The following is a 26,447-nucleotide window of genomic DNA, read 5'->3' as shown; positions in this document are numbered from 1 at the left end:
GAAGGTGTCCTGCTTCCTCTCTTGGGCATACAGCATTATCTTGCATGGCTGCTTTAGGACTGGCTCGCGTATTCCTCAATGGATGGCTACAACATCAAGTGGTGACTTCAGTGAGATCAAACACCACATACAGAATTTGCTTTATCATCTCAGATGGAATTTCATACATTCTGCTGCAAGCTATCAAGAGCTGAAATAGGGCTGTTTTTGGACTTAGAAGTTTTTGGACTTGGGCTTCCTTCAAAGCGCTTCCTCCGAATGGCATACACAATTCTCACTTCCCCATGCTATCCTCACAATACTCCATAGAGAAGGGTGAGGCTGAGAGAGTATGACTGGCCCTGGGTCACCTGCTGAGCTTCATGGCCAGGTAAAAAATTAAACCTGGGTCTCATAGTCCAGCATTCTAAACACTATACCAGACTGATCTTCACATGAGGCAGAATGTGATGGCAGAATGGGCAGGACTTCTGTTAATGGGGAGAGTCGCCGTTTTAATTTTCCTCTACAGAAGAACTCCTGGCAAATTTTTTTTAAAAAATACAATCACAGAGAAAAGATTTATTTTAGACTTTTGCAGTGGGAGCCTAATTTTCCACTCACAGGAAAAGTAATTTGAATGGTGAAAGGGAGAGATCTGCTCTGCATCACAAATCCTGGCACTGGGACGGAGAGACCACACGAGTGCCTGCTTGCCACCGTGGCCTCCTCCAGCTCCCACTGCTGGGACAGAGAAGCCATGCAGGCACCCGCCAACCCACCTACCGCTGCGGCTGCAGTCGCCTACCCCTCCTCCAGCTCCCGGTGCTGGTCTCTCCATCCCAATGCAAGGACGGAGAGGTTGCTCAATGGATGTGGTCGAGAGAGCATGCAGGTGCCCACTCACCACTGCGGTCTCCTCCAGCTCCCAGCACCGGTCTCTCTGTCCCAGTGCTGGGATGGAGAGATTGGTCAGCAGCTGCGGCAATGAGACTACACGGGTGCCCGCTGACCACCGTGGCCTTCTCCAGCTCCCAGTGCCAGGACGGAGAGGCTGCTCCGCAGCTGAGAGGGTGCCTGCTCACCGCCATGGTCTCCTCCAGCTCCCACTGCTGGGACAGAGAAGCCATGTGGGTGCCTGCCAACCCACCTACCACTGTGGCTATGGTTGCCTAAACCTCCTCCAGCTTCCATCGCTGGATAGGCTGCTGGGCAGGCCTGGAGGAGGGGTCACTCAGCTATCTGCCTCCTTCTGCCTCAGTGCCTCCTTCTGTGGTTCCCAGCGAAGGTTGCTCGGTGGGCATGTCAGAGAGGGAATTTCTTGGCGCCGAGCTGCACCAGCCTTCGAGATGGGCCTGCCATGTGCCCCACTTCTAAGCTGTGTGCTGAGTAGTGAAAATTCGTGCGCAATTGCATACGCGCACGTTAGCGGGAACACTGGTCCCTATGACTCACTCTAGTCAACTTCTTTGCTGCAGCATTCTGCACCAATTGAAGTTTCTGAATATTTTTCAAAGGTAGCCCTATGCAGGGTGCATTGCATTAACCTAATCTATATTAGATTAGGGAGAAAATGTTTCACATATCCTGTAGCAGGCATTTTACCAGCAACAGGGGCAGGGCAGGAATGAAGATTCTGTGTGTGCAATATGGGAGCAATACAGTAACAAACTGTTGCATTAGTTCCTGGTCATAAAACTTGTATTTTACAGTGTACTAACTCTTAGTTAAGTTTTTCCCTCACTGTGGTAAAGAATACTTCTTTAAAATGCCCTTATAAAGTGATTATTCTGACAGGCCAAAATAAAGGCACAGGTAATGTTCTAGATGGAAGCATCCTGGGACTCTGTCCCACAGTGCACTGTTTTAATTGGCTTGACTATTACAGTGGTCAAATGTATATGGCAGGTACACATGAAATATATTTGGATAAATGGATGTTTGGATCCTATGTGTCAAAAATTATATGGGAGACAGAACAGCTCATTTTAACAGAAGATGATTTCTTGTTCACATTACATCATTTGCAATATTACAGTAACCGTTGATGTATACAGAAAAATAGGATTATGTACTAATCCGTAGGGGTATGTGGAATGGTATAGTACAGTACAGTCTTCATAACTCAGAAAATAAGCAGAGTTGATATTTGGATGGGCAACTATCAAAGAAGACTCTGCAGAGCAAGGCAATGGCAAAACATCTCTGCTTCTCATTTGCCTTGAAAGCCCCTTGCTGAGGTTGCCTTAGTCTATTGCAGCTTGACAGCACATGCATCCATAATAATCCATGGATGGATACTTGGCAGTCATGAAGATTTCTAAACGTTGTTTTGCACATAAAATAATTAGCTTTATGATAAAATGGACATTCACAACATTCTTTGGAACTGAAAATTAAACTGCATTTTCCCTGAAATAGAGAATGTATCCTAGCACATGATTGCACAACATCTAGTAAAATAAAGCTTAAAACCTCAGTAAGCTTTATGAGTAGTTATGTGGTAAAAACTGGTACAGAGACAAGGAGCTCTATAGAGACTTTGCTTAGTGCAGCAGAAGTCCCTGATTAAAATCTCCCCTCGTCCACTTTCTCTCAGCCTCATATACATAACATGGAAATAATTATTATGGTCTGCCTTCCAGGACAGTTGTAAAGTTTACTGATATAATGTATATAATGCACTCTGAACTGTCTCACATCAATGCTAAGTATCGATATTTATTAATAGTAGCACAAAAGGTAGCAGTATTGTAGTAATACCTACTTCAGTATGTTTGATCTAATTAATTATTCTAATCAATTAATTATTTTCAAGTATTTGTACTTTAATTTACATATTTTTTTACTAAATTAAAACACTTGTCACATCAATTATGTATCTTGTGATCGCTTTGTTGGCCTTCTCAAAATACATACTTAACCATTGTTTTCAGATAGTAGAATATTATGCTATGTATTGACAACAGGATCCTGCAAGGATTCATTGTTAATACATACTATTTGGATATGCACAATTTAACTCCTTTAACTGATGTACAACTACCTTTGACATTCTGTGTTTCCCAGAGGGCACTGAGCATGCTGTTCATAGCAGACTGGAAGGAAGAGAGGAAAGAGAGGCTTCTTTCTTTGTTTTTCTGTGTACCTTGGGAGCCCCTGAATATGCAGAAAATCCTACCTTGTAAGTATTGGATCACATTTCTCTGCCTTACTGACAGGCATGCCATCACCAAGTTTCCTATTAGAAGGGGTGATAAAATGCCAGTCATGAGTTGACTAATTAGATACTGTTAGGTTACTTCATGGGGGGGGGGTGTCAAATGGTTTTCTGGTATTTTCCCACTAATATATTGAACTGCTTTTACAATGAAATGCTTTCAAATGTCATATTAATAAATTATATTTACCTGACAAAACAAGCCACATATTTTGCCCTGGAAAGTCCAGGACCGTGGCCTAGGTACAAGGAAAGAATATAAACAATGGAAAACCTCCACACTGAACACCTTAGTTTGTATTTGAACTTCAGAGAAAACAACTCTTAACAAGAAAGTGTGAGCAGCCATAAAGCAAAGTCAAATTATATAAAGTATGAGATACTCTTGTCAAGTTATAAGCAGACTGCTCTTAAGAATATTTTTGGAGTGATTTTACTGGACAGGTCTTTGCTGTCATATTTACAGTGGATTTTAAAGAAGCACCAAGCCTGTTTGCTTAGACTAAATTACTAGTGGGATATCATGTGATGATCTTTAAAGTGTGGAACATTTCAGTCTGGCTACTTCCCACATTTAGCACCCAGAAATAAATTCCCTCCCCAAGTCAGATTCCTAAACATTCCTAAATCGAATGTTATTATTAAGGGCTTTTGCCTTTTCCTGCAGCATCTGGTCTGGTGGGGTCAGTTGTCTGAAGCTATTTGTTCTGTAAAAACCTCTCCCCACTTGTGCAGTATAAACACATTGTCCTTCTGTGGATTTGACAAATAGGTGGATTTGTGATCCCTTCTACTTCAATGATTCTGTGATTACAATTTGAGAGTTGTGACTTGTAGCTCATCATACATATAATACTGAAAAAGGAAATAAATCAGTGACATGGATTGAATCACTGTTCTAAAGGGGGACCAAATAATGGGTAATGGAAGGCAAGAGGGACCAGACAGAGACAAACTTTGCTTGAAAAAGAACCTGAAGGGTAGAATTACTCTGGAGAAACAGCTCCAGAAAGATATTCATGCAAGAATGCAAGAAAAGAGAAATTTTTTTGATATTCACAGAAGAATCCAGGATCATTCTGGCAGTGGTTCAGTGGAGAAGTTACTGTGCAGGGAACAGAATGCAGCTCAGGTCTTCCAGTAACATTAATTTAATTAAAATTTCATTAACATAACTTTAAAAGAGCCTTTCCCTTCACAAGGTAAGTTTTTTGGGGGATGTCTTGAAAGACAGCTGTCTCTGTTGTTTGTTTACTTTGCTATGCTTAGAATATGTTGTTAGGCTGATTTTAATGTTGTTACCTGCCTTAGGTATTAGTTATCTGAGAAAGTGGTGGGTTTATAACTGTATTAAACAAACAAATAACGGAAGGCTGATTTTTACAATACAGAGTATTCATGGCTACCACATGGCTGGAAGTTTCATGCATGTGGCTGGGAAATCATGCGTGCACTAGGAGTTCCATGCTTACCACACGTGCCCAAGTCCAACTTGAATGAAAACCACAGTGTACGTGGAGGTCAGACTTCAGCGCTGTCCCTCATAGCTGACCAGAAACAGCCCCATGGAGCCACTGTTTGCCCACTGGAAAATTTATATGTAATATGTAGCCTAAGTTTCCCCAACAGGACATAGTAGCTCCCCGAGGCAGTGTCAAGTTGCAGAAATGGCATTGGGCCCCAGGATGGGGAGTAGGATTGAAGATCCTTCTTCACATGTTCTGCAGTCTCAAGCTGAATCAGCCTATCTCATGGAGGCCTGGAGGACATGGTAATGTGATTCCCAAACAGTGATTAAAATCTAACAATAGATTAGGTCAATGTTGTTATTATTTCTACAATACAACTGGGGAGCGAGGGGTAAGAGGAGTGGCTTACCCAAGCCCGCCTGCTGAACTCACGGCAGTAGTGGGATTTGAACCAGCAGAGTACTGATTTGCAACCCAGCCACTTAACCAGTATGCTACAGCAGCTGCTGCTCAGTGGGAGAGTACATGCTTGCCATGCAGGGTGTTTCCAGGTTCAATCCCCAGCATCCTTGAGTTAAAGAATCACAGGAAACAGGCGGCGAAAGACCTTTCTCTGCCCGGTCAGAATAAACAGTACTGAACTATTGGTCTGAACCAGTTGGTCTAACATGGTATATGGAATCCTCTGATGTTCATATAAGGTTTGCTAGCATGATTTTGAGGTGTGGGCAAGTGGGGCAATGGTTCTGAAACTGTTTTTGGAATGTGAAGAGCCTGGTCAGCAAAGTACAGTGCTTAGTGCTAGGGCCGGATTGACGGGGGGGCAGGGGGGTAGTCTGCCCCCGGCACTGCCAAAGAGGGGGCACCGGGCGCAGCTGTCAGCCCCAGGAGCGCACGGGTGGCAGGATAGGGGGCATGCTTGCCGTGCACCCCCTGTCCTGCAGGGCAGGTGAAAGGCAGCACGGGTAGCTGGGAGGCTGCCTACGCCATTCATCTGCCCCGCAGGACAGGGGGCACATGGCAAGCCAGCCGCCCCCTGTCCTGTGGGGCAGGCGAATGGCACAGGCAGCCTCCCAGCCACTCGGGCTTCTGCTGCCAGCTCCACGGTGCCTCGGGACAGCCGGCTTGCCGCGGGGTGGCACACGCCGCCCTGCGTGATGATGTCACGGAAGTGACATCATCACATGCAGCACCAGGAGTGTGAGCGCCGCACATGCATGAGTGGCCGGGCTTCAGTTGCCCTGGGCACCGGCAACCATAGATCCAGCCCTGCTTAGTGCATTTGATATCAAGGGTTTTCTGCACACTTTATTTATTCCTGATTTTCATAGCAATCAATCCCCAAGCACTGGAGTTGATCTGGTATGGTTCTTCCATACATATGTCCTCTCTTTGTATTTTTACAGTTGTGGAGCCAGTTTATTTTGTTCCATCATGAGTGGCATCATTTGTGATGTCATAGCACCCTCCCCCTTGCTTTTTTTTGGTTCATGCTTATATCGATAGATTGATGTAAAGGCTGAATTTTTAAAAAAAGGTTGGAAATGAACACATGGAGAAATCTTTGTATGGGGAAGGCTAAACGGGGAGCAGCTCCACCACCCATACCTAAGTTTCCCCTGTCCAAACTGGAGAGTTCTGCCCAGGCTGACCCAGAGCCAAGAGATGAAGGCCTACACTGACGGGGCAAACCAACTTCTGTTGGGACGAAGCCCAGAACAGCAGCAGTAATGTACTTTCCAAACAGTGCTGTTTTTTATGGTCCCAGAAGTGGCCGTTCCACCTGTCCCTGGCTCACCAGGGCTTTAGCAATTTTTTTTTTAAATCATCAATTTCATATCTTTATGTTATTTATAGTCCACCTTTCTCACTGAGATTTAAGGCAGATTATACAGTGAGAAATAGTACAGTCAATTTTAAAGACACTTCGATCAACCATGTCATAGGGTCTATAAATGAAAATCTGCAAAGATTTAAAGCCAGCAGAAATCCAATACAGAGTTGAAGAAATGCTGAAACAGAGCATAACCAGTTTCAGACTCATACATTGAACAACATTAAGCAACACAGAACTACCCAGTAAGATCATACCCAAATCAACATATAGCACACAGTAGCACGTACTAGTAAAGTGTGTGGTCCCTATCTCTCTACTGATGCATCTCTCTGAGACCATTCCCTTATAGTACAACCCTCCTATCTGAGCAAAAAAGTCCTCCTGAATAATTTAGTTTTGCATCATCTGTGGAAAGTCAGGACTGGAGAGCGAGAGGTTTTCTGATCTGTTCAGGTAGGCTGTTCCATAAGGTGGCAGCCACCACACTGCAAGGGGAGTTTAACACCATCATTCACCAACCTACAAGTAAAGTGATCTGAGGAATGCTCGCCCATATGTTCTCTCAGTATAATTTGTGCAGCCTCAAGTCTTCTCATGCTTCATTAGCCCTAAACTGCATTGCACTCGAGTTTGGCGTGATCTTGATCAGCTGTTATATTTTTTTGTGTTTATTCTTTCTGCTGCAGTTTCTGTGGAGCAGTGAACCATGAATAGTGATAGCATCTTTCACAGAGTTCCTTGGCATAATCAAGTAACATTGTCTAAAACAGAACGATAATTTTCACTAACAACCAGAGCCCACAGAGCTATTGTGCTAACACTGATGCTTTTTCCCATAGCAAGGAGTCATTTTAATGCAAGAGTTCTTCCAATGGAACACCATTTCAGCTTGTGGGAGAGAGGATGGTGATTTCTGCCAATTCCTTCCTCCCTTTGATGATCACTTTTATGCCTCTCACAGCCTAAGCATAAGAACAAAATATCTAGACAGTTGACTTTTAAGAAAGAATCCTTAATCAACTCAAAAAAAGATCATACTGTTACATGCAAAGCACAAATGTGTTCTGTTTCCTTTTGCCTACAGAGTAGCTAAAACCTTTAAGCAGAATATGTAACTTACGGGTTTATGATGTATGATTCGTAGAACTGTACATTTATTTTATGTTATTTTTTAGTTGTAATGATTTGTGTATTGACCCTATGTACCTCCACAGCAGCTTCACTCATCTGAACAGGGTTTCCTGCAGGTGCCATCTTGTACACAGGTGAAATCAACAGCAGCCGGTATACAGGCTTTCTCCGTGGTGGCCTGTACCCTGTGGAATGGCCTGCCTGAGGAGGTCAGGAGAGCCCCCACTCTCTTGGTTTTTCACAAACAATGCAAAACCAAATTATTCAAAAAGGCTTTTTACTCAGAAAGGAGGGCTATTTTGTAGGGAAGGGGTCTCAGATGCTTCGCTAATGAGTCAGGGACCATAGACTTCACACTATGTTGCCTTACATACTATCTGTTGCATTAAATATGTGCACCTATGCTTCATGTTGTCTAAAGTCAATCCTAGAATTGCTTATCTTGTTTCAGCATTTCTTCAACTCTGTATTGGATTCTTCCTAATGCTGTGTCTTTGTAAACTCATATTTATTTACCTTATGACATTGTTTATGGCATTCTTTATGTCCTTGATATAGACTATACTAATCTCACATTGTGTAATCCACCTTGAGTCTCAGTGAGAAAGGCAGACTATAAATATATAAATAAAATACATAAAATAAATAAGATTTGGTCAAATAACTTGCTAAATTCCCAGGCAACAAGGCACCTTTAGAAAGTAGAAACCATATAAGGAAGCAGGGTATCATGAAAACAGCCTTCTCTTTGCTAAATCTTGCAATTCTTTCTCTGTTTCAAACCTAGTTTCTCTCAAGAGATTAGAATTCAGGGATGAGTGGTGTGCCATAGGCCAAATAAAGGCAATTTAGGCAATCCAACTGATACCAGAGCTGGAACTAGGGTTCCTAACAGCAGAGGCCTGAACTACCATAATCTTCTATTTAAAATATATTTTTGACACATTTTAAAAGTGTGGACTACCACCATATATTTGTTGGTGTTTATAGTCAGAGTTTAATTAAATTTAAATTAGTCTAGGTCTTTTTTTCCCAATTAGGTAAATTTTCTAGATTATCCTTAAATTTTGACTAATCTCTTATTGTTTGTTGCCTCTTAGTCTGGAACATCATAGGTTCAAAATAGCATTACAGGCTTTTCTTACTTCGAGGTGCTTATGTCCAACAGACAACACCAGATTCAGCAACATTTTTTTAATCCTGAAAGATTGATCTGGCCACCCTGGAAGTGGGTGTGATAGATGGCACATTTTTTAAAAAGCCTGGAAGTACTGTGGTGTTTCCAGGGTGTTTCTTTGTTTTTTGACATTTTAAAAATGACTTTTGTGCCATTTCTGTTGTTTAAGGATGAGGGAACGTCATAGTGGAAAAATCATACTAAAACATACTTACCACATGGAAGACTCCTGCACCTTTGACAGGCCTGAATCCTTTGATCGGCACACAGTGGTCCGCATGGCCATTACAAAAGCAGCTCCCCTTTACGATGAAATCATAAACAGCGTAGTAGGTTAACTGTGGAAGTTTCATATTCAGGTCATTGCTATGACAAGGGCAAGATTGTCGTTTAAGCAGCTGCACTCTAAGGTTAGTGATTTTCAGCTGAGCCTGAGCTTCAGGGCTATAAGGATCATCAGAAGAAAATGGTGGAGACAGAGCTCGGTATATGACCTGTTAAAAAAAGAAGGCAAAGTAAGTAGATAATAAAGATACAAATGAAATACTTGCAGAGGGCTACTGGCATCATGTATCACCAGACACCACAACTGCAACAAGTTTGGATAGCTCATTTACTGAAGAGACTGACTCTGGGAAATAAGACATGGCAAGGATTTTAGAATCTGATTCCACCTGGGAAAGGGCTGATAGTGCTGTTGGGGAAGCGCCTCGGAATGAAAGCATCGCTGTGAGAGCCAGCACAGTATACCAGTTTGAGTGTCTGACTAGAAGTTAGGAGAATCACATTTGAATCCCCACTTTGCCACAGAAACTTTCTGGGCAATGTTGGGACGGTCACTCATTCACAGCCTAATCTCTCTGACAGGTTCTTCTTGTAGGAATAAAATCGAAGGAGAACAAGGCTGAAAGCTGCTTTGGGTTCCCACCAGTGAGGAAAGTGGGGTATAAAAATAAAATACAAAATAAAATAAGTGGTATGCTTGCAAATAAGATCCCTACTTTATGCTTTGTTTCAGATTTCTGTAATCCTAGTCCATTTACATTGCTTATTAGATGTCTCATGATTTCATTAATATAAAATTTATACTGTGTAATCCATCTTGAAACAAAATAGAAGTCCAGTGGCACCTTAAAGACTAACAGCATTTATTCCAGTATGGACTTTCATGAAACAACATGCTTCTTCAGGTACAACGGGAGAGAGCTTTGTCCTACTGTATCTAAAGCTCTGTCTCATGAAATTTATACTGAACTTCTGTTTTGCTTTGCTACAACAGACTAACACATGTACCCCACTGGAATAATTTGCCTTGAGAGTTTCAATGAAAAAGGTGGATAAGAAATAAAGTAAATAAATCAGTAAGTGATAGTGTCCTGTCTTTGAGGCTGTGTAGTATAGTTTCATGAGAGTACATACATTTCAAAAATGGTGATTCTGTTATGCACTTCTGACAGATAGGAGTTAATCTGTTATACGCTTCTGACAGATAGAAGTTATTTCCCTCCGCCCCTCTCTTCCTGTGTGCATTATGAAACCACAGAGTTGTAGATCGGTAAAAATATACTACAGTTATCCACCCAGTCACTCCTGAAGTGCAGGGTACATAAGCCTCAAGGTTATCTGTGCATAAGAATGTTTAACTATACGAGTTTTATTGATTATCAGCAGCTCAAACCCCAAGTGAGAGCAGAACCAACTGAACATGCATGAGCTTCCCATGAAATTTTGCAATAACTTTATTATAGAACCTGGAAATGCTTCATAATTTTGTCTAAACTAGACCATTCTGCTGTTTCTATATCTGACCAATTTGGAGGCTCTTGTACTTGAAATATATAATTTCTGACAGTTTATCATAACACCAACATCTCTAGGAATACTAACAAGGAAATTTGAACCTGGGTCTCCCAGATCCCAGTCTGACAAATGAACAAATGAACTACTGTACCACACTGCCTGTCATAAGTTATTAAAAATATTCACCCAAAGCATTTCTGAGAGTAAGAGAGGGAAAGATTGCTGGTTAGAGGACATGACTTTGAGTCTAACACTATTCTCATCTCCTACATTTGTTTTAGCTGGATTTCTTTCGTGACCAAGACCTGGTTCCTTTCCAAAACTGCCAGACTGGAGTAGTTGGGGTTGGGAAGAATTGTGAGGGAAAAGAAAAGGATTTAGAGAAGGATTTAGAGAAAGCAGTGTGCTTTGTGCACTTTGTCACACTTTGTCATATCAGTTGTGGCAGTGGTTAGTGTACTGGACCACCACAACTGGATGTCTCAATGCCTGCATCCAAGGCACTAGAAATCATTTTAGAAGAATAAAGTAAAAAAAAAAAAGACCGTAACACCATCAAATAGTCCTGCCTGGGTGTACAGTGAAATTAGACACCTTTGTTACAGAATGGCAACATCTTTTCCTTGAAAGGACAATTGACCTGGGAGCGAAGAAAGGTTAAGTTGGAAAAGGGGGCAATACAGACCTCATGAGCTGTGTTTGCCCAAGTCAAAGTGGTGAGACTTTGATGGAGGATCTAAATAATTAGTAACACATTTTAAAAGCCCTTTGTTTCCCTTTTTATCATACATCAAACTTTTCATACTTATTCCTGGGGGCGGGGGGGATGACTATATCAGGCAGGTCTGAACACAAACCCAAAGAAATTACAGTGCTGGAAGTTGTATACTTCCCTAGGCCTTTTCTGTTTATCCCTTTTTAAATGATGTACAGTCCTGACCACAATGGCTTTTTAGTGGCTTAAAGAACATGAGATGCCTTCAGATATAAAAGAGAATTGTCTGGATAGCATCCAAGTTTTAGGCATTTGTTTCCTTTTTGCAGAGGATGATGGAAAATACAGGCTGAGAATTTCCCAATGAACCTCAGCACTATAGCTTCCTTTGTTTAAAGATGAACAAAAATAGCATCTTAAATTTCTTTGTTCTGTTTTTTAAAAATCAGATTTTCAGAGAAGACATTGAAGAAATAATATAAACAATATTGGAATAATATTGAACAAGCAGTAGGTTTTTAGCATTCTGTCCTGCCTGCAGATTTTATGTCAAACATGATTAGAGTTTGACATAATTATTGCATTTATAGTTACGGGGCAAAGGGCAGTTGTGCATGTGTTTTAGAGGCCCTGATGATGATACTTCCAGTTAAAAACCAAAAGCCACAGGGTCTAAAAATTGGCCCCAAAGATAGCATTTTTTACTATGTTTGGGACTGATTTGGCCTTGCTGAGACCCAGTAGCTACTGGTTTTCAATCAGAAGGGCATCAATCGGGCCTCCAGAGCATACACATGGTCCGTTTCGCTCTGGTGGCTACTGGCCTGCCTCTCCTTCCTTTCCTTCCCTCAGTCAGTCATATGAGCTAAGCTGGGAGGTAAAAGGTGGGAGTGGGGAATTCCCCGCTGGAATTCCTAGCCTAGGCTGTGCCATGGGGTTGCCTGCCCCTGCCCCTGTTTTTATGCTAGGGTGACCTGGCAGCCTTGCATGTGCCAGGAATCAAGATACCTTTTCACTTCACTATTTCTCCCTCAGTTGTAGTAGTTATTAACTTGGAGCTTTGTTTGTACTGTGTAAGCAGGATGCTGTATGTAGAATAAAGTCTACTCAAGATTTGTTGCTTTAGAAAAGAAATTATTTATTGTGAAGGAACTCCATAGTGGATAGGAAAGATAAAGTAAAAGGTTCTAGCTACCTAAGCTAGAGAGAGAGATTGGGGAGAGCACATGGCAGTTAGGTAGAGAAGAAAGGAAGATAAGGGTTAACCAGAAGGATTAAACCTCTAAAAGTAGGATTCTGGGTAAACAAAGCAGTGGAGCTGACCAAAGGAAGGATACCGGGAGTGGCTTATATAGCCTTGCTAGTTCCGCTGCCAGTTTAAAACACTGGTGTGCTCTGTACAAAGAAACATGGCACAGTCCTCTACTTCCAACATGTGACACCCTTGGCTCTCACTGGGTAGAACTTAAGCAGATAAAGCTTTAACCATTGCTTTGTTTTAGGCACAGGTGCAGGGCTAGGGCAAAAAAAAAAAAAGAGTTAACATGACTACTGTTCATAGCCCAGCCTTGTCTTAGGCTCAATATAGCATTGCCACTGTGCTCAAACGATGAAGAGCAGGACTCTGCCCCCACCCTTTGCGCTACAACTTTAGGTAGTGATTTTGGAAAACTACCCAAGAGACCCAAACCTCCCTAACACTGTTCAGGAATGAAGTCAATGGGATGGGGTATATGAATTTTATTCAGCCTTTCCTGCATAAATCAAGCAATGGTTATAAACCTCTTTCGGGCAGGGCTCTTATGCCTTTAAATGCTGCACAGAGATGTACCATTGTGAATTAGAAAAGTCACACTTATTGCATTCCTACCAATCACAAAACTTTTAAAGGCACAAGAGCATGGCAAAACAAAAGCAAACTTATTTCTCTATAACCTGTTCCCAGCCCCAGCATGTCCTTAGCCCCACCGTCCTCCAGTTACATAACAGTATGAGTCACTGTTGTCCCAATCCCAGATTTTCTTCCTTCTTCCTAAATCTTGTAATGTTCCCTCCAGCCACCCTGGCTGCCAGCCAGCATCCTATGCAGTCCAACACACTTGTTTTCCCCTCGCCATGTCTGTGGATAGGTCTGTCACTATGGTTTGGCCTAACAGGATACCTGAATGGGAGTCAGGGTCTTTGGCTAGGAAAAAGAAGTTGATGTTCTTTAATGACTTTCAAAAAAATTTCAGTGGCAACTTATTGTAAGGAGATGGGTTTCTGATAGCTCCCCCCCATCACCCGTTTTTAAAAACAGGACATAAATATAGGGGAAATGTTACTGAGGGGACAACTCAACCATTTAAAGTCACGTGTGATATTTCAGAAATTCACTAGAAAATTTCCTTTCACAGTTCAAGAGATTGTATGCATGGGGTAGGATCAGGGACAGTGATATTCTGCAAGTTTGTACCAGGTCCAGACAGATTATGTTTGAGCTGAATGGGTTCAAGAACCCAGCAGTGCTTGGAGAAAATATCCTCCTCCAGCTGACAGGTGGGTGTATGTGTATTGCACCAGCAGCAGGTTCTGCACACCTGATTCATGAAACGCATAGGGTCATTTGTAATTACATCAATTAGCCTGCCTACTTTAGGCGACAACTATCTAGGCAAGCCCATTTTGTGCATTTGGGGCATTTTCACAAGTGATGGTGTCAGGATTTCCTTTACTTGTACAATGAATAAAAACCTCAAACTGATCAAAATGTATACATCTTATCTTTAGACTTCTGTTTTGAATTAATAGTATTTAAATGAGATATCTCCCAGACACTTCCAAGGCAGGAGATAAAATACTAAATATGAGTTTGTGGGGAGGGGTTACTGAGAGCTTCTAACAAGGCAGAGCCGTACTGCGCATGTGGCTTAACACAGTTAAGCACATTCAGCTGTTGGATACTGCTAGTGGGGAAGAAGAAAATTGGGGATAGGTCCTAACCATCTGATGCTAATAGGTCAGCAGAATCTTTTTTTAAAAACCACAATTTATAAGAAGACTGTAGCCAATAAGTAGTCTATACGAGCAGTGCTCATATTGAATTTCAGCACCAGTTTCTTTAAATGGTTGCAACTATTTTGATCTCATCCCACCAATCAGTTTCCACAGGGATCAGTCTAGGGTGTGTGGTGTTCAAAGTTGGAGTTAACAGGGAGAAATTAGGAACTTGCCCTATACGTAGAAACTACTAATTACAGCACCTCTTTTCCACAGATTCCAACAAGAATTGTAACATTGCAAGGACACAACGACCCTAAATGTTCCAGAATTAAACAGCTAAGCATGTGAAATAAACCAAAAAATGTATCAGCTTAATTTGCTTTCTATTCTTCCATAGTCCAACAAATCTAAAATGTGTGTGGTAATATTAGTACACTGCTTGATTGTTTTAGCAGTCAGCTTTAAGGCCAGTACTGCACAACCAATTAATGAGTTAGGAATGTTCGAGCCAGGCAGTGAGAACAAAAGGAAGGTCCAATGCAGTTCTTTGGGTCTTGTTTCCACTTTATATATGTGCAGAGGATACGTCTGATCTGAGTAGGAGCTTTGAGTAATCAAGCAGAAAAAGCAAAACACCTCAGTACTTACACCATGACCACTCATTTGCCTCTACCACACACATTTCTCTAAACTGCAGTTTTTTCATAAAAAGTACCCACACTGCTGATGAGCTTATAACTTTTATTATTCTTATTTGCAAAGCAGAAGTATAATATTTTATTGGGCCAACTGAGCTCTGTTTTATACTGGGATGTAAAAGTTAAAAGGAATCACTCCTGGGTAAGTGTTATGGAAATTTGCAGCCGGCAATTCCATTGATTTGTAGAAATTGTAAAGGGGGGAGGGGAGGGGTGTCAAACATATGTATGCCCAAGAGAGGAATTTCCATAATGTGAAAGCTGCCCCCACACTGAGCTTTCAACTTTTATTTAAGAATCTGCAAAGAAATAATAACCTATACAGTACTTCTTCTTACCATCACAGTGGGAAAACATTGTGGGGTCGGTCCAAGCCAAGCAATCTGACTGCAAAGGGCAGAGGGAGGTTGCTCTCATATCTCTGTGCATGCACAGCAGAACCAGAAACCTAGGATGCTCAGTTAGCTCTTAATGTCAGTGTGTTCCTTTCTCAACACTTTGAGTGTTGTTAACAGTCACAGAATTAGAGCTAGAGTGCCTCATGTCAGGCAGAATCCTCCTTACTTCAAAAATAACCAGGGAATCCCTAGAAACTATAGACAGGCAAATACCTCAGGCCTTACAAGGAATGGGGCCATGTCAACATTGGTAAAACATAGCAGTGTTTCAAATGATTGGATCCTTTTCCTTCCAAGTTAGCAACACTAGTCAGTAAAAATGCAACCCCAAGACTGGAGAAATTTTAGTTCTTCGAATTTGCCCCATGTTCTTTTTATTGGCCTCATGGTTTTAGTGGAAGAACGTACCATTTTAGTTTGCAAGTGAACCTAATACTGCTTTCCTTGTCTTTCAGGGCCAAAGTAGATATGATGGCATCCTTGTGCAGCCACAAGTAGGGCACTGCCCTTTTGAAGTCATTTAAAATGTCACAAGGGCCTGGCATGGTACCCTTATTCCTGTCCCCACTGTATCATGTGCCAAAAAGGCCGCAACCCCCCTGCCCCCATGGCTGTTTCAGCACTTGAAAAGGAATGGGGGGGGGACAAGAGCTCTGCACTGGGCCCTTGAAGCAATCTTAAATTACTTTAAAGGGCAACGGCATCCTCATGGTGCCCACAAAGATGCTATCAAGTCTAGTTTGGCCCTATGTGTTTGATACATACAATCCTAAGACATATTCTGACGTCATGTATAGAACAAATGTTAAAATATTGCTACTTTTGTTTGTCTAATAGGGCCAAGACACCTTATTATACAAATTAAGTAATGCAAATTAATACAAATTAGGTCTGGCCTACAGCTGGAATGTGTGTGAGAGAGAGACAAGAAGTCCCTCAGTCACAGGCAGACTTGATCCATGGAGATCCAGGAACTGCTCTGAAGTCCCACTAATTGAGCCACTGCCTTGGTGTACTTGACAATGTATTTGTGGCGAACTCTGTAAAAGTGGGGCTATGCCATAAAACATCCTCTAAGCCTTCTCCACCCAAATATGGGGGACACAGAAGATCAAATGAGCCAGTTGTAAGGAGTGAAGGTATAGCTGAGTGTGTCAACCCTTAAAGCTGATGTGGACTTCAACCATTTGAAAGCTCACCGTTTTGGGCCTTTTGAGTTTGAAACACATTGTCCAACTACAAACGTATCCTAAATGTTTGTGCTAATATAATTAAAGCACCTTTAAATGTTTCCCATGCAACTATTAAAAATTGTTTTCAAATATCATGTTTATCTGAAGTACATGGTATATATTCCCTTAAATCTTAAATTAATAACAATAGAAACTTGTATGTAGCGTGCCTTTTGTAAAAGGAGACTTCTTGGCAGAAATTGTAAATGATTAACAAGACACAGGAAGTTTATTAAGCATTAAGTAGGTGACTGTTACTTAAGAGTGCTTTTACCATACAATATCTTTGTCTGGCTATCAGATGAAGTGGATTCTGGGTGATAGATGCCTTTCCCTTTGTAATGAAAAGTGTTAATGGCATTTATAAAGACACGTGCACTTCGGCTTTCATTTTGTATGAGCACAAAACCTACAGAATTAGAAATCATTAGACCCACAGAATATTTACAGATAAATTGTTAAATAGTTGCCATAATCTTAAAAAGGTATACTTTGATAGAAACTAGAAAGTACACTTTTGATTGCTTGCTGAGATTATACATTTTGTGTCCATTGAAGCAGATTTCTTCTCAGCGCAGTATGACAAAAGGTACCACTCCAACTGTTGCCACTTGGGCCTTGCCTATGCTTCCTCTCCATTTTTGTAATGTTTAAAAAGCAAATATTATGTAATAGACTTTTATTCGTGGGAGCTATCTTTGTTCTGGACCCAGCTTTTGTTTCTATTACCTGACCCAGAAATTCCCAATTCACTAGCTTTTGGTGTTGTGCTGCTTTTATAGAAGAATGGCCTATGAGGTGATGACCTTTCTTTTTTAACATCCTGATCCTATAGATGCACATTGATCACCAGAATGACATACAGCTAACAGCAGCAACCTATGCAAGACAAACCATGAAAATTCATCAGCCTCCCATAATAGCTATTTCTTGCATTGTGTTAGTCAGACAAATATGTTTACATCAATATAGGTTTGTTATTTATGAAAACATTTTAATGAACCATGACCTATTTTGCCGCTACAATTCTCCTCTCCACACTTCTCCTTGCATGATTTGATGTGACCACTGCAGTCATGAATTTGACTGTAAGGTAAAACTTCCCCCACTGCCAATAATTCATGTTTTTTTCCTGTGACCATCCTTGCTTGCCATGTTGCACCATGTTTTATGAAGGCAGCTGTTTACAGATCACAAGTTAATTCAGTCATTTGCAGGGATTTTTTTGAGCCGGAACGCCTCAGAAATACCCACATGACTGGTGTCATGCGGGTATTTTTAAAATGGCCTGTTTTGGTCATTTTGAGCCTGGATCAGGCCCCAAACAGCCTGGATTGGGCCACTGCCGGCCGTGGAGGGTTCCCCTGCCCGGCACCAGCCCAATACTGGCTGTTTTGGCCCAGATCTGGGCTGTTGTGGGCCCTAAATAGGCCCAAAATGGCCAAAATGGCCCAGATCAGGCCAGTGCCAGGTGGGGGAGGGTTCCCCCACCTGGCAGTGGCCCAATCTGGGCCCTTTCGTCCCAGATCTGGGCCGTTTTGGCCATTTTGGGCCCATTTAGAGCCCAAAATGGCCCAGATTGGGTCCAAAACAGCTGGGATTGGACTGGTGCCAGGCCAGGGAGGGTTCCCCACCCGGCAGCAGCCCAATCCAGTCTGTTTTGGCCCCGATCTGGGCAGTTTCGGTGCTGTTTTGGGCCCATTTAGAACACAAAACAGCCAGGATCGGGGCTGAAACGGCTTAGATTGGGCTGGTGCCAGGCCAGGGAGGGTCCCCCACCCGGCAGCAGCCCGATCCAGTCTGTTTGGGCCCCAATCCAGGCAGTTTTGGTGCTGTTTTGGGCCCATTTAGGACACAAAACAGCCACGATCAGGGCCAAAATGGCTTAGATCGGGGTGGTACCAGGTCAAGGATGGTTCCCCCACCTGGCAGTGACCCAATCCAGGCCATTTTGTCCCCAATCCAAGCCATTTCGTCGCTGTTTTGAGCCCATTTAGGGCCCAAAACAACCTGGATTGGGGCCAACAGCCCGAATTCTGAAACAGCCAGAATCAGGCTGGTGCTGGGCAAGGGAGGGTCCCCCCCCAAACAGCAGCCTGATTCAGGCATTTTTGGCCCCGATCTGAGCTATTTTGGCCATTTTGGGCCCATGAAGAGAGGGGAAGGAGACTTGAGCCTCCCAAGCTTGGAGCTCTGTGGGAAGGGATGGTTAAGTCTAGCAGCAGCAGTGGCAGCAGCCTCAGCATCTCCTTCTGCCACTGTAGCTTCTTGTCAGCTTCGGGTTTGGCTCTCTTCAGGCTCCCCTTGCTGAGTCTTTCCCTCCCATCTTTCTGGCCCTGCTGCTGGTTGGACATGCCCCTGCCCCCGAGCTCCCAGAGGAAAACCCGAGTGGCGTGAATCTTTGCAAGAGACTCTTTTGCAAAAATCGGCTCCACTTGAGTTTTCCACCTGGAGTTCGGGAGTGCAGTGTGACTACTCTTCCCAAGTAAACTTATGGGAATCCAACACGTGTCAGATGTCTCGTGTAGTTTAACTCTGGGTGATTTTTCTGTGCACATATAATAGTTGTGTGAGAGGCAGAAATCACAGGCAATCTGCACATATATAATTTTTGCCCACCATATAGTTGTCAAAGGCACAGAACTTCTGTTAGGAAAAAGGTAGCAACCCTAGATGAAAACAGCTTGACACAATGCAATTTCTAAACAAAATCCAACATCCATTTATGTATTTATTTTTATTTTTATTTAACCTCCTTATCTTGAGTGCTTAAGATGGGGATAATGTTTTAATTAAAACACTATTTTAATTAAACATACTTTAATTTAACTCCAACATTCATGTATATATTTATTTTTATATTTACATAACCTCTTCATACTGAGCATTAATTTTGGGAATAATATTTTAATTGAAATATAATGCATTTTATATGGTGAATCAATATTTCATTAAGGAACAAATTTCCCACACTTCTTTGTTTTAAAATTTCCTTTCGTTTAACTATCTTGGGTATACAAGATTAAACATATTTGAATGCAGTCTTTGTTTCCTTGCCTCAAATCTTTGTAAATAAGGACAAGATACTCACATTTAAAAGCAAAATCTTCATTTCAATTAGTTCTTTAATCATGAGTCTTTCTTTTCAAAGAATCTACACTGTACTGCATGGGAAAAGCAATAAATAGCCTGAACTATGGAGAAGCCTTTTGGTCCATCAGCAAGAAAGATGATATTTACATTCTCTCCCTTCAGGCAAGTTTCCTCCTTCCCCAAAGATTTATGTCCTTGGATTTGGCATGCCTTCACTACTTGTTGATGTATGTCAGATCAACAAAGCTTGAACTTCATCCCAAAACTAAGCCAAAGAGAGGGAAAGCAAGTGAGCTGCAGAAGCAAAGTCATTAGAAAAACTGGCTGACTCCCCAGAACCACAGAACAAGCCTCTATTCCCGTGCTTAATATACACCAGCAAAGGCCTGCAGTTTCCAAATGCAGGACTAGTTCTGTGGCACCTTAAAAGCTAAAATCTTGTAGTGAGAGCTTTCAGAGGCCAGAGCCTACTTAAACAACATTTATATAATATGTTGTTCATAGATTGTCATTTGCGAAGATGTCGGGGAAACCTTTTTTTAGTATGCATGCTGTTCAGATTTTGCCTCTTCACTCAGAGCCAAGCTACAAGTGACTTTTTCACGTGTAGAACACTTGATCGTTTTTGCAAGTTTTTCTGGGAACTGAAGTCCCAGTGTCCTTCCCCTCTCTGTTAGAATCGCTGCCTGATGAGCCAGAGAAAGCTGGCTGCAAATCGTTCCTCCAGCCACAAGCCTGTTCTCAATGATCGTTTGGGGGTGGGCAGCTGCTACTTTCTCCCTAGGCATCCTGCTCCCAGGGAGCTGCTCTGGAGAAAGCTGCCCTTCCCTTGCTCCTGAACTCCTGGAGAAAAACTGGAATGAGGGCAGGTTAGAGCAGCAGCAGATTCTTCCACTGTTGCTGCAGCAGAAGCTTCACTGACACGACGGCTTTCTCCAGAGCAGTTCCCCGGGAGCAGGATGCCCAGGGAGAAAGTAGCAGCTGCCCGCCCCCAAACGATCATTGAGAGCAGGCTTGTGGCTGGAGGAATGATTTGCAAAAGCTGCTGCTGCAGCCAGCCTTCTCTGGCTCTTCAGGCAGCGATTCTAACAGAGAGGGGAAGGACACTGGGACTTCAGTTCCCAGGAAAACTTGCGAAAATGATCAAGTGCTGTCCACGTGAAAAAAGTCACTTGTAGCTTGGCTCTCAGATTTCTGTTTGAGCTGGAGACGGATGCACCTTGACTCTAGTTCAAGCACAATTGCTCACTGCTTCACTTCTATTCTTGTCCACCGTAACTGCCTATCCATAATTCCTGCAGTATGCATTTAAGTTACAGTTATTCTACTAATTATAATCAGGTCTATATTATACATAACCAGCAGATCTATACATTGTAGATGCAAGAAATGCTGGGATGTAATTGGTGGCATTTCAATGTTCAAATGCCAAGAGGGAATGGAGGCCATGTACAGAGGTCTCTTGCAAGCACTTCTCCCCCCCGCCCCCCCACCAAAGTAAGTTTTGGGGCAAGGGGTTGTGGGACTGATCAGAATGGATTAAAAATAAATGTTACTATTCTGATGGGGGAGACAAAGTCATGGGATACTGCCAGAACTGACTCCATACTGATAATTGTTTGATGAAAGCAGTGGTGGTATAAACTGTCTTCTTGTGGTGTTTAGCAGGCAGAGAACTTTCCCCAGTGTTTGATATTCACATTAGATGTATTAACGATTGTGAGCTAACAATGTGAAGGACAATGGGTCTCCATCTACTGCCTTTCCAATGCAGTATCAGCAAGAGAGAGTTAGTCTCAACAGCTCAATGTACATGTGCAAAAACAGCAGTCACTATGGGCTGTTCACAAGTTGATTAGACCTTGAAGCCTGTTGAAGATTTGGTTAAAGGCCCTCTTAAAACTACATGAAGTTTTGTGGAAATTCCTTTTGCAGGTCAATAAGCATGGCATTTTTCCCCTGGCAATTGAACTAGTTCCCAAACAACATGTTTGTGATGAGATGCAGAACCAATAGCCTAGTTTTTTGTGCCCATTAAACATTCCAAGTCACTTTCCACTAGAGTAAACCTATTATTCCCAGTAACTTGGCTGAAATCCCAGTTCAGATACTTGAGTTCTGCCTACCTGGGTTTCTCTCGTTCAATGAGATGTAGCATTATTCTGTTACTTTTGCAAATAATGTGGCATCATTGTAGACTTGTACATAGCAACCTTTGTCTAAAACAGACTGCCTTTCAATAACGTGGGAGTCTATAATTTAGTTGGTAAAATAGACTGTGATCTGTTCATTACAAAGATAAGCATATGCCAGATAAAAGGGATAAGAGTTGGTGTTGTATGGTATATTTTAACTCACAGAGCTTATATCTTCTTTGAGCCACTCTTGCATATATGAAACTGCCTTTCACTGACTCAGAACAGTGGTCCATCAAGCAGCTGTTTCCCAAGAACTCTTCTCTACCTTCCACTTTTCATGTGCATTAATCGCACTGGATTCTATCCCGCAATGTCCTAGTCTGTGTTCACATCCCTTCTCTTACTGCCGCTGCCTCGCGCTATACTTCGTCCACATCCCTGGTAGAATCACGGGGCAGGTTTAGATCCGACATCACCGATGATGACATCATGTTCATTTTTTTTTCATTTTTTCATCAGATTTCTGCTATAGCATTTTTTTGCTAAATTGCTATGGCGAGGCCACACCCCTACGATGCTTGTGATTGGTTAATGTTATTCTATACCTTCTTCTTTGAAATCCATTGAACCATTATTCTGGTGGGCTAATTTGAACTGATATTTAAGGTGATATTTAAGGTGATCCAAACTCTCCAAATGGGCACACTAATTATTTGACGCTTGAATGTAATGTTAGAATGATGGATTTCTGCTATAACGGTAATTTCAACAGTTAAAAAATAATAATTTTAACAGCCACCGATATTTCTGACTGTTTGGCATCCTGAAAATGACATGGAAATTGAAATGACGCCACCCCTTGATGTCTCTATGGGGATTTTGGAGCACCCTGATTAAGATTTATGGCCAGGATTGTGCAATGACACTGAGAAAGTCACCTTTTAAAAAAGAAAAAAGGGAAAGGGCGGGCGGGCAGGCATGCTGTGAAGAGAGTGGAAAAGCTAGATAATTGCACGGCAAAGAGGAATGGTGTTCCGGAAAGGCTGCAAACACGGAAGTGGGGTGGTTTGAAGGGGGCGGTCTCCTTGTGAAATGCTTCTATTTGTCCACATCCACGGTGAGAACCATGCAAGAGAAGCATTTGAATGCATGACAAATTCGTCTGAGGTGCAACGTGAAAGACTTGAGAGAATGGTGGGATTGAGATAAGAGTATGTGAACAGCCCTCTGAGAAGTGAATAATGGGTGGGGGAAAAGTGGAAAACTTGAGATGTGTGGATTCGGCCAAGGTCTACTATCTTACTTTGCTGTTAAATCAGATGGCAGCTTGATGCTGTGACTTTAAACAATCTTATATGAAAATCATTATTAAATTATTATGATCAGAATGCTAGACAGGAGAATTAAAAAACTGGCAAAGAAAAAGAGCCATACATTTCCAGTGAGGACTGGAAAACAATATGGCCATGTTTGTTTCTCTTCTGAGTAGCAGACGTTACCAACTAACTTGCAACACATATAACATAGTTTCATTTGATTTCACATAAGGAATGATAAATAAAATGGTCAGGTGTAAAGGAAAACAGCCCCCATATACTTTCACACTAGGCCGTTATATCTTATTATCACTCCTTATTTAAAGTTAAAGTTTTAAAGTTCAGCTTTCTTACTCCCATATAACAAACTGCAGCTGCCAAATTAATACTAGTATTGTTGCTTCTGGAGATCTGTTACATTCTTTCAGGCTGAAACAGTATACCTGAACATGATCTGCATCCTATTTTCCTCCAAAACAGGAATTCACAATAGGCATCCCATAATTGGCATGAAAAATTGTTCTGTCAGAAGCTTTAATTTTGTTAAAGTGGCTATAGAATACCAGATAAATCAGATTCTCTTTTTATTAATAGTTCTCCTGAAATAAATATTACAACAGCATAATAGTTATATTCAGCTGTTGTTAAGTTACATGACAACTAACTTTTAGGTTCTCCTCCCATGGGATGAGGATTTGCTGTTTATGACTTAGGTTGTAAAAACAGTAAGAAGTAAAGTAAGATGATAGTTATATTTGTCACATCTCTCCAGTACAAGCCTCTTTGTCAGGATCAAAAATCTTTAAACAGGGTAATGGCCAGAAACAGCATAATTTAAATTAACCATGGTCTTCTGACAAGTTCATAACCCAACAACCTAACTGCTACCAGGATGCATTGATCAATATATTGTAAAGTAAAAGCACCTCAGTAGTTTGAAAAAGACAGAAAACAATACACATTGAAAAAACTGAACCTTTTAAGAACACTTTATATTGAAAATGTACAGGTCAGAGATTTGAAATCAGTGAGGAATTAACATATTAATTGTTAGGGGAGACTTTTGTAATATTAATCTGCTTCCAATTTGTAATTCCCCTACTACCATTAACCCATATATATTTCAAGACACCAGACACAGTGGTTACAGAGGAAAATGGGTTTATTGGATAAGCCCAGACACATCCTCCATTAGGGGGAGACATGTGTAAAGACTAGTAGTGTTAGAGGGCCTTATATACTCTTCACTATTGATTGTTTACAGAATAATTGATATTTGTTTACAGATAAAAGATCAGAAGTGAGGATGAAGCTCTGTCAAAATGACGCATACATCTTGTCGAAATGAGGCAGAACGACACATTTTCCCAGAGAACATGACATGTTATCATTTTAGTCACCCTTTTAATATACAGGTGGAATGCAGAAAAATGGCATATCCTCTTACACCCCTGTAAGCTTCATAGTAAGGCTGCACGAGACCTCTTTTTGATCAGGTTTTGCCTTTTAAACTTGTCTATTTCATTCATATTATGGCTGCATCTCTCATTCCTGCTGTTACAGCGTAGCAGGAAACAGAAGGCAGGGATAAGATGCTGCAAAAGAGAAAGAGAGGGAAAGAGGGTGGGGGGGAGAGAGGAATGCAGATTTCAGTAATGTGACTGTGACTGTGTGCAGTATGGATTCTCTACCTCCATGATTCAGACTGCAGAGAGTGTCTTTGATGAGCTGTGCACCACTGTCACTGCAGACAGATTCCAACATGCCTCAATAGTATCATTTTAGACTAGTAAAAGTTCTTGCAAGTTTTTTGTGATAAGCCACAGATTTTGGAGCTTTGTGAACATCCATTTCAATGGCCACATGATTTGGTTCATCATTGTTGATCAACTTCTTTGTATACAAAATGAGACAAAATTTCTCTTGATGCTACATAGTAAGGGACCTGAAGCGGAATTAAATTTGTGTCTCATTCCCACAATTATTTGATTTGATTAAATAAATATGGTTCTATAATATGTTTCACATGAGGATTTCAAAGAACACTGAAATGTTTATAGGTATTAAAGTTCCTTTGACAGATGTAATAAATAGCAGAGATGAAATCTCCAATGTTCATATGTAGGCTCTAATTCTGGAGTGGCTTAGCCCTGAGTGAAGTCTCTATAAGATTTCTTTAGTGCTTTAGTTCTTAGTCCCCTTTAATTTATTGCCAAAATAATAAAACAGGCACTCTATATTCTGGCTGTGATTCTCTTTGTTCTTATCTTTACACCAGTGACCTGTTTTTTGAGCCTAGATTTATATATATGAAACCACATAATTATAATCAGGAGAAAGTGGTCTACAGATACACAATTGAAAGTTGTGCCCCATTGCTATTGTCTTATACTTGAAATTCAACCTCAGTTATGGATTTATATTTAGTGCTTGAACTAATAGTTGGACAATTTAATACATTGTCACATTCAATGTTTATTTTGGGCCACATGTGATAAAGAACACAGAAATGCTACAGCATAAAACCTACTCTGTGATAACTGTACAGTTTAAATTACTGTTTAAACTGAAATAACTGTTGGAAATTAGATACTATTAAGTAAGCCTTCCATAAGTCAAACAACTCATTAACCTCTGGTGTTACTAATGTGGGATACATGTTGTTTTTGGCAGTTAAGAGTAATTGCTAGAGTGTAGCATGCTGTCATGAATTAAATAACATGTTTGCAAAATGTACAGTCCTACCATCTGGTCACCAGAAAGTTTCTACTATTACTTTGCAAATAAATATAAGTAGTGTTAAAAAGCAGCCAACATTAATATGCCATCTGCCCAATTTCCAAGACCCTGCATTTTACACACATTAATAATGTGAAATGTTGAAATTTTTACAGTGGTTGCTGAATGGTTACCATGATCATACACCACCTGACATGTCCATAAGGTATAATATTGCTCCTAAACCCCCATGTTCTGGTGCAGAAATAAAACAAACTGGTGCCAAACTCTGCTGAGCATACTCAGATGTTGCTACACCATCAAGCACAACATTGTACTGACATTTCTCCATCAGGATTCTGCTAACACAGTGGAGGAAATGGGAAGAATGGGAGTACAGCGGGAGAGGAAGGGAAGTTGATTCAAATTCTCATGTTAATTCAGAGGTATCTGTCACCTCCAAACATGGTATAATGCTGCAAAAGAAGTGGCATAACTTCAAGCATTCCAATTAACATCAAATCCTCACTTTATCCCTCTCTGC

At 41.4% G+C, this 26,447-nt stretch overlaps 1 protein-coding gene across 9 annotated transcripts in view; it reads right to left on the bottom strand.

The window, feature by feature from the left end:
* NTN4 (netrin 4) overlaps window positions 1-26,447 on the bottom strand; it is a 71,667-nt gene that overhangs the window by 33,788 nt on the left and 11,432 nt on the right. For all 9 annotated transcript variants that reach the window (XM_054988621.1, XM_054988619.1, XM_054988620.1 and 6 more), the window contains exon 3: window positions 9,029-9,307. In XM_054988621.1, the coding sequence (XP_054844596.1) occupies window positions 9,029-9,307 (279 nt within the window). The remainder of the gene's footprint in view (window positions 1-9,028; window positions 9,308-26,447) is intronic.

This window comes from Eublepharis macularius, chromosome 9 (genome assembly GCF_028583425.1).
Source record: "Eublepharis macularius isolate TG4126 chromosome 9, MPM_Emac_v1.0, whole genome shotgun sequence".
Lineage (NCBI taxonomy): Eukaryota > Metazoa > Chordata > Lepidosauria > Squamata > Eublepharidae > Eublepharis > Eublepharis macularius.
Note: the sequence above shows the minus strand (reverse complement) of the source record. Positions and strands in the feature narration are given on the sequence as shown.